The sequence below is a fragment of the Lepisma saccharinum genome, chromosome 28 (genome assembly GCF_977018435.1).
Source record: "Lepisma saccharinum chromosome 28, izLepSacc3.1, whole genome shotgun sequence".
Taxonomy (NCBI): Eukaryota; Metazoa; Arthropoda; class Insecta; order Zygentoma; family Lepismatidae; genus Lepisma; species Lepisma saccharinum.
This window is the reverse complement of record NC_139256.1, coordinates 3,071,438-3,084,237: the sequence shown is the minus strand read 5'-3', so window position 1 is coordinate 3,084,237 and position 12,800 is coordinate 3,071,438. Positions and strand designations below refer to the sequence as shown.

The window sequence follows — 12,800 nt, the reverse complement described above, 5'->3', positions numbered from 1 at the left end:
TATTATTCTCGACCTTTGCAACAAATATAGGGCCTTCGCTGACCTCATTGTGGTCTGCTGAACACAGATTAACGAACAATGACTTGTAGGATATTTACATTTGTTTTCCAAATTCCTCCTGGACGTAGGGCAACATATTAATATGCAAGAAATGTCCGAGAAAAGAAGAGGACTACACTGTACTGTCAATTGCATCTAAGAAGAAATGTAAACATGTTTGTTTTAAATGTAGCCTAATAGTAATAGAAATACAATATGGTTTTGTTTCTGCATGTCTGCCAATCCCGACTGTACTGCAATGTCAGGTCGACAGGTGGCGAGAGTGTGGCAAGCCACGACCTTCTCACCAATGTCCAAAAAACAGATTAACAAACTGGACCTGCAATGCAGGCCTTATCAGATGTTAAGCTGATAAGAACAGATACTACACTTTGATCTTAGCCAATTAGGCCGAGAAGCGATGACGAAAAACGCAGTCATCTCTCCTATCAACCAGTACCCCAGACATATTGACTATGAGAGTTCAAGTTCAATCAATCGGTAAGATTTTCTAAGGCCTTCCATTGCCCTGTTAATATTACTGCTAAACACAAGATACAAAATTTAATTTTCTTGACATCTTCATTTGGTATTTCGTTCAACTGGTATCAAGAAATCGACCAGAAATATATAGCTCGTATGTGTCTCACTGTCACAATGCTATCTATGCTGACGTCACACGTCAACCATTTTCCGTCCACACGAAACGACGTTGTCAGACAGACTTGAATAACAAGGGAAACACGCAAGGTGAGTTCTTTAAGTAAAAAAAATGTTTTAGGGAATTTTGGGGGGTAAAATTTCAGTAACCGCCAAACGTCTGAAATTCCTTTATTTTCTTCTTTTTCACATTGGTACTTACGTATTCTGCATTCCTAAGGATTCTTGAAAGTGCCATTTCGTTTTTTTCACGCAATATGGCTGAGAAATCTTGACTAGCGTTGTCCATGATCAGTGGTTATGCAGTGTTGCAACCTTTTTCATCGAAAAATACCTACTTTCGTGTTACTTATTTTGTATTTTTTTTTCCAGGTTCGAAAACCCCACGAACCATGCACGGATAGCCCCACGAACCATTCATAAATAGCGCCACGAACCATGCACAGCAAGGTTAGGTTAGGTTCGGTTAGGTTAGGCAAACATAGTTAAAATTGTCATCTTCAAAATTGTCATGTTCTTGGAAAACAACGGTGAGGTATGGAAACACTAACCGGGGGTTACATCATCGAACGAACGCAACATTTGATTCACGTAGTGGAAGGAAATAGAGGCAACCGCTTTCGTGCATTGCAGAGACATTAATCTTCAAAAATACATGATTTACCGGTGAAATAAATTAACCGATGGGAAAAAATACTTCAACGACCTTTCAAAAGTGTACGGAAAGTCAGTTCGGTAAGTAGGTACTTTCAGCTGTAAAATTGAAGAAATACGTTTTGCGGATACGAAAATTTTACCTTTTTATGTGCTACCTTCATTTGGTGCAAAGGTACATAAACCTTAAACTTAAAACTCAGCTAGCTTATCTACAGGGTAGGGTTCTTTGTAGACAACGAAACCAGACAGGATGCCTTCCAATGGAGACGTTTAAACGAATATATTATGTAAACACAGGATACATGGAGTAAGAATTTTACATGATAAGCTACATTCTTCTATAATTTTCTCGTTTACTGGCAATTTTCATCTCAATATTCTTCCTTCGTAATGGGCAGATCTGGATCGGGACTTCCTTCTTAATGGACGGCCTGGATCTGGACTTCCTTCTCGATATGGAGGATCTGGACTTCCCTCTTAATGGACGTTCTGGATCGGGACTTCCTTCTTGGTGGACGGTCTGGATCGTAACTTCCTTCTCAAACGACGGTCTGGATCTGGACTTCCTTCTCAATATGGAGGATATGGACTTCCTTCTCAATGGACGTTCTTGATCGGGACTTCCTTCTTATCTTCTTTGTAAACTTCCCTCTGGATTTCAATTTAGGTTTTGACTATTTAACAAATGCCTTTATCCTTTTCCAACTTTTTCCTCCAAGCTTTGGGAATAATACTAATATCCTCCCTTGGGGCTTCGATCGGAACGCGCCACCACTAACTAGGTACAACAGAGTGTATACTTGGTGCAGCCGATTGACATGCGCATCCAAGTAGGTGCTACAGTTAAACTGCGCAACCAAAAAGTGCTGTGGGGCGTCGATCAGAACGCGCTCGCCACTGATGTAAACAAAATTTCCGCTACGGGAATGGTAAATCAACCAAACAGATGCGATATCTGTTCAAAGACACAAACTTGTATCAGTGCTTTGACTTCCTTAATTTTCATATTAACTTACATGTGATCATTGATTTGATTTATAAGATATATATGTTAATTTACTTCTTTCATATTTATTTTTTGTCTTCTTATAATATATTCTATTGTTTTTCATCTTTCCAATTTCCTTTGTTCTTATTTATAGTTATTCATATATATTATGCCAATTCTTAACCTTGCACGCCTGGTGCTGCCATCTCTATTCGTCTTTGGCAAACTATTCACATTACTTGGTCCTATTGGGTACGTAACACAATATTCCCCCCGTTGGCCATAAAAAAAAATTTGTCGTAATATATATATATATATGCAGATACATTTTTTTTTTCAAATTATATATGTACAAGTCTATTATTTCTTATTGACGCTTTCTTTCTTCTCTTCTGTACAATTATATCTTCTAATGTTATCTAAATTCTCTCTCCTTTCTACATCTGTTTTTATGTGCTTTAGAAGAACTGTATTTCTAAAAGTACTTATCACTTCATATGGGCCTTCATTTCTACTGCTTACATTGCTTTTCACTTTCACTGTGAAATTATATCTCCTGGCATGCAGCATTTTTCCTCATCTCTCGATTTATCTCTTCTTTCTATTTTCGTTCCTAGATATCTTTTCACCGTTCCGGAAATATTCGTGACATCTTAAGTTATTTCTAGATACAAAATATAATTCTTCAATAGTTCATCTCCTGCAAGTCTGCCTGCTCGTCTGTTCTCTCCAAGATAGTCTTTGCCTGACGATGTCCTGCCAAAAAAGTAATTTTCATTTCACCCTTTTCTTCTTTCAGCAATCTCTCTACAGATTATCAGTTAGCTCAGATTTTTCCGTTTCAAAGAACTATCTCTCTCTTCTCTAAGTTGACCATCTAAGTGTTTTTATCAGCTACAATAATTCTTCACCTCAGCCTTGATTTCATATCAGCATGTATCTAGATATATTTATTTTCTGTAATTACAACCCATTCTCGGAATACAACCGATTCTTCTTTAACTTCTGGGATTACAACCCGTTTCATTTGCACTTTTCTAAATACATGATGACTTTTAATCGTCTAAGCTTACAAAGAATATATTTTACTGATACTATTCGATCTTCTTTCATATTTTCTTCTCCTTTTCCTGAGAGTTTTCTTCGTAATTAACTTCCTTCTATGCCTAACTGTTCTATCTTCTTCGTTCTTCTGTTCGTACAATTGAAAAGTTGATTTCCACTTTCCATATTACTTTCTTTGGCTTCTTTCCTTTTACAGGTTTGATTTTTCACTATAGGTCTCAATGTTCGATGGAGTGGTGATATAAATTAGCACTTATTATTCTTTCTTAAGATATCACTTGCAGAATATATTTTCCTCCAACGATGACTATCAGATATATATACGTGTATCTTTTTACAGGAACTAACATTAAAGAACTAAAATTTTATTCTTTCAAATAGATCATTACTATTTGCCCAATCTAATAATTCCAAGAATTTTTCTTCTGGTGAACTAGAACTTTTCATACAACTTTAATAATTCTAGAAACGTACGCTTGCTAGTCTGTAAATCATAACATCTCCTTCCTTTGCACTATTGAGTCTTATTTGTTCCTTCCGATTCTTTCAGATACCCGTTGCTTGTCACTATCTTGTTTTCTTTTTCTCTTCCTCTTTTTCTTCTCTTTCTTCTTTTTTTCTATTCTTCTCAAGATTCTTCTTCCTCCTCTTCCAACTTTCTTCTAATAAAGAAATTACTTTCATTTCTCTCTTCTTCCAATCTGGTTTCTGCCAAGACTTCTTCTGTTCTAGATCTTCATCAAATGCATGCTCTCCTTGTCTTTTCCGTCTCGTCTTCTTCTTCCTTCTCTTTGGCGAAGTGTAATCAAAATCCATTTGATCTATGTCGACCCTTCTTTGCATGTTCTTAACTTTCTTCAGTTTCTTTTCTATTTTTAATTTCTTTCTCTTCTTCTTCTTCCATGTCTTTACGTAAATATATCTAAATTTCATTTTACTTTTCTTTCTTCTTTGTTTACATCTTCGGTTATGTGTATGCTTCTTTTCTTCCTCCGTCAGAGACTCGTCACTGGAACTTTCTTCTTTCATCTTCATTTCGACATGGATTTCTTCATCATTATATTGACAACTAAATTTTTCATCTCTTTCTATTCCTCTTTCTTCTTCTTCTATTTTCTTATCTGTCTCTTCTTTGTTTCCTTCGCTTAACTTTATAGCTTCTTCGTCTACCTTGCTGTCATGCTGTTCATTGGAACTTTCCTCTTTCATCGTCCAACTTCTATCTTCTATCAGGACCTTCGCTTCTTCTATCTCGTTTTCGTTTTCTTCTATTCTGGAAACATCTACTTCTGTCTTGCTGTCATTTTCTTCTGTTCTTGAAACGGCTAATTCTATCTTGTTTTCATGTTCTTCTATTCTGGAAGATACTGCTTCTATTTGCGATTTATTTTGAACAATTTTTCTTTCCATACTGTTGGTTCTGTGTATATTCTCCTCTCTAAGTTTTGAAACTTCTTCCTCGATCTTCCTATTTATATCCACGCTTTTGTTTTCAATTAGCCGTGTTGTTTCTTCTATCTTCTTTTCCAATGATCTTCTATTTTCTTCACATGTCTCGGTTATTTTCTCGTACATTTTCTTGCTTTCATTTCTTACTTCTTCTAACTTTTCTTTCACTTCCTTGTTGTTCTCTTCCGCCTTTCTATTACTTTCTTCTAACTTTTCTTCTAATTTCTCTTCTAATCTTTGTGCGTTAACTTCCATTTGCATTGACATCTTTTGAAACAATTCTATTAAGTTTATTTCTTCTGTTTTCTTTTGCTTTTCTTTTAGCTTTTCCTTCTTGCATTCCTTACATGTATAATCTTCTTCCCTTTTACTTGTTGCTATGTATTTCTCCTTTCTTATTCCTTCGCACGTCCAATGTTTCATTTCCTTACATGTGACACAGAAAATAATTTCTTCCTTGTTTCCTTCCTCTCCGCAACAAATGAAAGTTTCCCTTTTTTCTCCGTCTTCCTTCATTGTAGCTTCTCCATTCTCATTTCCATCTTTATCCTTTTCCTCCATTTTCACTTATTCTTTCTCTCTTCGCTGTCTGGTTCCTAATTCTCTAGCCCCAAAAGTTGGTCGCCATTTATTTAATGCTACCTTCATTTGGTGCAAAGGTACATAAACCTTAAACTTAAAACTCAGCTAGCTTATCTACAGGGTAGGGTTCTTTGTAGACAACGAAACCAGACAGGATGCCTTCCAATGGAGACGTTTAAACGAATATATTATGTAAACACAGGATACATGGAGTAAGAATTTTACATGATAAGCTACATTCTTCTATAATTTTCTCGTTTACTGGCAATTTTCATCTCAATATTCTTCCTTCGTAATGGGCAGATCTGGATCGGGACTTCCTTCTTAATGGACGGCCTGGATCTGGACTTCCTTCTCGATATGGAGGATCTGGACTTCCCTCTTAATGGACGTTCTGGATCGGGACTTCCTTCTTGGTGGACGGTCTGGATCGTAACTTCCTTCTCAAACGACGGTCTGGATCTGGACTTCCTTCTCAATATGGAGGATATGGACTTCCTTCTCAATGGACGTTCTTGATCGGGACTTCCTTCTTATCTTCTTTGTAAACTTCCCTCTGGATTTCAATTTAGGTTTTGACTATTTAACAAATGCCTTTATCCTTTTCCAACTTTTTCCTCCAAGCTTTGGGAATAATACTAATATCCTCCCTTGGGGCTTCGATCGGAACGCGCCACCACTAACTAGGTACAACAGAGTGTATACTTGGTGCAGCCGATTGACATGCGCATCCAAGTAGGTGCTACAGTTAAACTGCGCAACCAAAAAGTGCTGTGGGGCGTCGATCAGAACGCGCTCGCCACTGATGTAAACAAAATTTCCGCTACGGGAATGGTAAATCAACCAAACAGATGCGATATCTGTTCAAAGACACAAACTTGTATCAGTGCTTTGACTTCCTTAATTTTCATATTAACTTACATGTGATCATTGATTTGATTTATAAGATATATATGTTAATTTACTTCTTTCATATTTATTTTTTGTCTTCTTATAATATATTCTATTGTTTTTCATCTTTCCAATTTCCTTTGTTCTTATTTATAGTTATTCATATATATTATGCCAATTCTTAACCTTGCACGCCTGGTGCTGCCATCTCTATTCGTCTTTGGCAAACTATTCACATTACTTGGTCCTATTGGGTACGTAACATATGTGACGTAAGACTTGAACAGAGACTTGAAGATCCTCAAGAATTTGCACAAAACGATTCCATTACAGTAAGCCTCATAGGCGTAGCTAGAACTTTATATTTGGGTGTGCACAAAGAAAAAAAATGAGGTCTTGTATCTTTTGAATAGCATATTTTGCGACACAATCACTTGGCTCTTTAACTGAACTGATGTTTGTAAGGGAATATAAATTCACTAAATGACAGTGTTGAAAATTTCTGAATATATGTAGTAGAAAAAATCAAATTGCATAGAAATTACACACACAAAATGTTCATAAATATTACAAACAAATACATCAAAATACACGTCATCTATAACAAGAGACGTCTGTCAAAGGGTACAATGTTCTTAAACTCATCAATAACTTCATTTACATCAATAGACTAAGCTTTTCCCTGTTCCACAAATAGCAAGAGCAGGGCTTCCAATCTATCCTGCTTCTGAGTTGCTCTTAATTTAGTTTTAACTTGGGTATAAGCTTGGAGAAAGCTGTCTCTCACACGTGCAGCTTGTGACAGGTATAGAAGAAAAGCGCTGTAGTACAGAGTAGAATGCTGTAAATATCTTCTTTCTCCAATGACATAAAAAAATCGAAAAACTATAGACACCCGTTTCATCAGCGATAATGCACACGTTTCTACCAAGTAATGACATTTTCAACTTCTTACAAACTCCCGCTTATTTTCTCTCTTATTGAAATATCTGTCTTTAATTCTCTTTGATAAAGCAGCCCATTAGGGTGTGCCTAGGCAATAGCATATGAAAAATGCCCCTCAGTTTAATGCCATACCAGTCCGATTGAGGCACTGCTGTCAGCGGTCAGTATGCTTGCAACGGTAAATAATCTAAGTTCTCGTTGCAACTTGTAGAGACCTTATTCTCATTACATTTCTATATGGTTTTTGGAACAGTGGGTTTTCATAATTTTGCGATTTTGAATATTCCTTTCAACCTTGAGCAATACTACCACGAAATTGAAACTACATATGCATTATACACGCCAGTTCATTTATATTATTTTTAAAACATTAGTTTCTCAATGCAATTTTCTCAAGAAATTGCATTTCAAAAAACATACTAAGCTTATCTAAATCCATACTTAGATACGTACATATAGGCCACTTTTTTTAAAACCAAAAGTAAACAAAAATATCGCTCGGCTTGTATTTGAGATAAAAAAGTTGTACGTAATGTTAAAACAATCAATTTCTTCTTAATCAACCAACATGTCTTGTAACAACTAATGGCATAACAGTTTTTATTTATGAGTGGGAGTTTTAAGTCCTCAGACAATTTAATCGGGACTGGATCTACAGTTTAAAATGGAATCCGAACCACTATGTGCCTCCACTGGGTGTAGAACCCGGAACTCCTTAATTGCAAAACGACGACTTTATCATGCTTCGACATCAGGGTGAAGGGGGTGGGGATCATGTCTATATTTTCCTTTATTTATGCATTAATAACATCAGCGGTCGTTTTCATGGACAGAAACCGGCCCACATTCACAGCGAGAACGGTTATTTTGACAAAACCCTGTTTGTCCTGCTGGCCGCTTGGGGAGGAGGGATTCTAAGGTTGCTGCTTGTAGCACAAACGGGGGGCAGCGGTATAGTCCTAATTGGTTCTTTGACCGCAAGTTTCTTCGTAGGTAAGCGCAGTACAGCGGGTCGCTGCCATAAAGGCGGTCTCCGCGCCGGAGACTCTCCCCCAGCTGTCCCAATTTCACCATATTTGTGCGAAAATTTAGCTAGCTGGGGATACCATCCCCAGCACCCTCTGAATTCGAGCAGTCTATATTATAGTGAAATCGCCGTATTTCCCGGCGTTTCTGGCAGTGACCGACCCTCTGTTGCTGCGAAACTTGCTACTAACCAGCCAATTAGACCAACCGCTGCCCCCCTTTGGGCAAGAAGCACAACCTTTGAAACCCTTCACCCGGAAGCAGGGAAACAGGATTTTGTCAAAATTACCGTTCTGCGCTGCTGTTCTTAGCGTGGCCCTACTGTACATAAAATGACAAATACAGTGCGTCGTTTTGACTCTGGGCAGAGATAGCGTATGACGAAATTTGAACAACTCTTATGCAAGATAAATATAATTGCCTACATGCTAAAGATATGTGCGCAAATAAGCGAGACCTTACGGGACGAAAATGCCGGCAACTGCGCAATGTCACGCGCTATCTTGGCCCAGAGTCAAAAGAAACGCACTGTACGCACCACACATTTGTGGGTGGAAGTTTCGTGTTTAGAGGGGGATGTAGTACGTGTATATTTAGAACCAACATTACCATTAACTAGGCTTTTGTGAAAAACTTTAAGTGTTGACGAAATTTTGGGGGGTGTGGGGGTGTATGGCCACAGTCTATAAAATATTTGTTTGTTTTAGGCCTGCAGTTTTAAAGTGAGATCCGAGCAATTGTGCAATGTCCATCCATCAGGGATCGAACCCGGTCCTTTATTACAACAGCGTTACCACTACCGTCTAGGATGCTGTGTAGAATTAATTGGATATTGCTGAGGGGGACAAGTGCCTCCATCTCCCCACTAAGACTATAGTTCTGAATGAGGACGATCTACAGATTTATCGCGTTACAAAAAAAAATTCTTGGCTTGTTTTTAGAATCACTTGTCGTGTAACGAGAGTGCGTGTGTTTATGTGTAACGCCCGACGTGACATCTGCGTGACAGGTGAAGCGAAAACGCGGACGCGAGATTGGAGACGCATCGGGAGGGCTGCAGGGGTCGCTAAGGGCGAGATTCCCGTGCGCCGCCGCCGTCCGCGGGGAGGCTAGCGGTTCGGAGGGGCGGGCTAATCGAGCCGCCAGCCACCAATCACGAGCGCAACCGCGCCACCTTATTGGGCGACTCACGGTGCGGCCCACGGACTACGAGAGGCGTAATAAACAGACAATGGCTAATACGGCCGGCGGGAGACGTCCAACTACGACAGCCCGGCACTCCACTTGAAAAATCCGCCAATCTTGGGCGACACCGGACACGGGGCTAGTTTTTCGCGAGACAGCCGGTCCCCTCCTTCGATTCGTCAACAATCGAATCTCAACGCCATTGTTGAGCGTCAGCTGTCGGGGCACTCGCAGTCGTACGGCAGGCGTCCGCGGACGGAGCACGCGTTTCCCGGACAGGACAGGTTTTTGTTGACGTTTTCCAGTGACGTCAACATCACGATTATTCGAGCGGGAGTCCACCGAGGTACGACGACATGACGGAATGAAGACATCGGATCGTCGTCTACCCCGTCGAACCAGTGCATCGATCAAGAATATGTCGCGAGTTGCCAATTCTTGCACCATGTCGCTTCAGGTAACCTATCCAGGCCTTCTCACCAGCGGACACTCGCCAACGACGAATAGAAGCAGCGTGTAATCCTAGAAACCCACCAGCAACGACAGGATTGTGCCTATCAGATTACCGCATCGAGAAGTGTTCCGAGGTAAAGACAGTCTCCTACAAGAGTTGCGAAACGGCATCAAAATTAATCTCCTCGCAGAAAACTTCCTCCGCCAACGTGCAGGGGCAGCCAATTTCGATACCATGAACTCGTTGCAGTCGGACCGAGGCTCGACCATCCACGTTTCGGCGCCCAGCGTCCTGGGTTCGAGTCCCGTCTCGCAAGTGACCCCGCCGACATCGATGCCTCAAAGGTCCCCGTTCGCGATCCAAGAGCTCCTGGGCCTCGGGGCCCACGGCGAGAGCTCCAGCCACCGCAGTCCCACGGCCGGCATCTCCGCCATCACGCCCAACACGTACCCGACGCCCAGGTCCCTGCTCTCCCAGGCGTCGTGTTTCGCGGATCCCCTCAACTCGATGAGCTCCACCAGCCGGATGTACTTCAACGCCCAGGCGGCGGCCGCTGCTGCCTTCTTGCCGAACGTCAACGTGTCCATGCCGTCGTCGATGACCCCCATGGCCCCCGCCACGCCAGGCGTCCTCGGACTTAACCAAGGCATTCGACACGATACTGCCAACACAACCGGTGAGTACACATATCAATTATTACCACTACCCTTTGGAATAACTATCTCATCCCTACCCTTTCACATTTCTCGGAGTACTCTTGAAGCAAAATACACCAAAATCACTCAAAATGAGTCAATAAGCACAAAAATTCTTATTTTCTTTACTACAGTAACATCTTAAAATGCATAACATGTTAATAATGCACTTGGATGCTTGTTCAGCTGCTGTTTGCTTTGACTGAAAATCCATCCATTACAGAACAAACGCAACTATATTAAAAATAAACAAAAAATCGCACAATTATTTGTACCAACTGGCACACCACAATTCCATTAAAATTTGCTGCCATTGATTTCAAATTCCGTTTGAGTGTTAGAAGCCGAAATTTGAGAAAAAATGCAACTTCCAGAACAATTTTCAACACTTTCAACGCACATTTCAAATTTGATCAAAAACTTACATCGAACGAGTATTTTTACGATGCACGTTCATTTATTGGACAATCAATTTGCTACGAGTAAAATTTGGAACAATTTGTACGATATCTGCATTCTAACTTACAGTAGTTACCGAGAGATTTCGTCCGACAACGAAATAAACTAATTTATATAATCACAATTCACAGAATGTTGGTGTAAATATATAAGGATATAGAATTTTTGCAATTTTTTTTCTTCTACATCACTAGAATTTTGCATTTCTACAAAGAGTAATTAGTTTCCTCTATGTGGACTGAGATTAGTAGCTACCAGAATAGTTTTTTTTTTTTAAGTCTTATGGTGACAATTCTCCAGTAACACTTGTAAATGTTAATGTAAATATACATATCATCTAAAAGGTATACATTTGATGTTCCGTGAGATACACATTACAAATTTATACTTAATAGCAGAAGTTGAAATGCATAAAATCAAAACCACATAAGTCAATTGGCATATTTAAATGTAATGTTGGTTTCTTGAAATGGTTACGTCTGATGCAAGTAATGGGTACCGTTATCTGTAAGATGTTCCATCCCTCGAACTTATTTTGTTGCATCTGAGTACATCGCCAGCATTGCATGCATCTAAATGTGTTACTGAAATCAAAAACTTATCCATCTTTTGTTAGATAGTATATTTTGTATTCCGTGCCCACGCTTGTAAGAATTTTCAGAGGGAAATGCTATTTTGTTGGATAACCCTCCTAATTTTCAGTCTTACCGAATTATCAAAACAAATGTTTTGGTCCACCAACGTTATGTACTTAGTAACTTTTCATAATTTTGGCTCTTTTCTGCTTCATTCCAAGTTATACTCTCTTCTTTCAAATATTTAGTGGCTAAAGTAATAACTTTGAATTGTTACAAGAATTTCGTGCGAATGTAAAATTTTCATGACCATTAGCCTATAGTGATAAGCCAGAGCCACATAGAGAAACACAATTTTCTGTTCGCTTATAATTTAATAAATGTATATTGTACATACAGAGTTCATAGCGTGTCAATTAGCATAGAAAATCCATACAATTCCACTTTATGCACCAAAAATTATATCTATTGCGGAAATCACGCCGTGGCTATTGCAAAGAAACCAAAATCATACATTTCATTGCAAAAAATGACCATACAATGCATTGTGTTCATACGCATTTCTATTTTCGTATTCTCGATTAATGGCTTAATAAAGCGGTAAATTATTTCACAATACTTCAAACTGACAAAACATAATTTTGGCAACAATAATCCTTTCTTGTTAAGTCAAATATATTTTATTTTTCTTAATTGCCGGCGTTTTAATAATATACTCCAGTCATTCGATTGAGAGATTGCATAGAGGAAAAAGCTTGTTTGAAATAACCCATAAATTGTTTGACAACCAAATCTTTAAATTTGCAACAAATAAATGCTTGTTTATCAAATTATTTCAGCATCAGTACACATTCGTTTAGTTATTAAAAAGTTTGTTCAAAGTTACTAAGTCTTTTGGTTGTAGTACCATAAAGCTTAACCAAACGTGCTTGTTAATTCAATTTTTTGTGTGTAACTAATTAATTACAATCAAAACCAATACATCAAATCTATTTATACATTGACATATGGTTTTCAGAATTTCGATGGAAAAGTTTGAACTTAAATCGACATTTACAACATACACAACTCAAAATGCATTAAATAAAGGCTGATGAATTTTTATGCATCAATTTACACAGTTACACGTG

General features: G+C 38.8%; 1 protein-coding gene and 1 non-coding gene across 2 annotated transcripts in view; one reads left to right on the top strand and one right to left on the bottom strand.

Annotated features, from left to right (window-relative positions):
• Positions 1-268: 268 nt before the first annotated feature.
• On the bottom strand, positions 269-462 carry LOC145981106 (U2 spliceosomal RNA). The gene has a single exon (XR_014440931.1). It is a non-coding gene; the product is annotated as a U2 spliceosomal RNA (small nuclear RNA).
• Positions 463-10,175: 9,713 nt separating this feature from the next.
• The window catches only part of LOC145980573 (visual system homeobox 2-like), a 243,517-nt gene continuing 240,892 nt past the window's right edge, over positions 10,176-12,800 (top strand). Inside the window, exon 1 of the mRNA XM_083113607.1 lies at positions 10,176-10,617. Coding sequence (XP_082969733.1) covers positions 10,176-10,617 — 442 coding nt within the window. The remainder of the gene's footprint in view (positions 10,618-12,800) is intronic.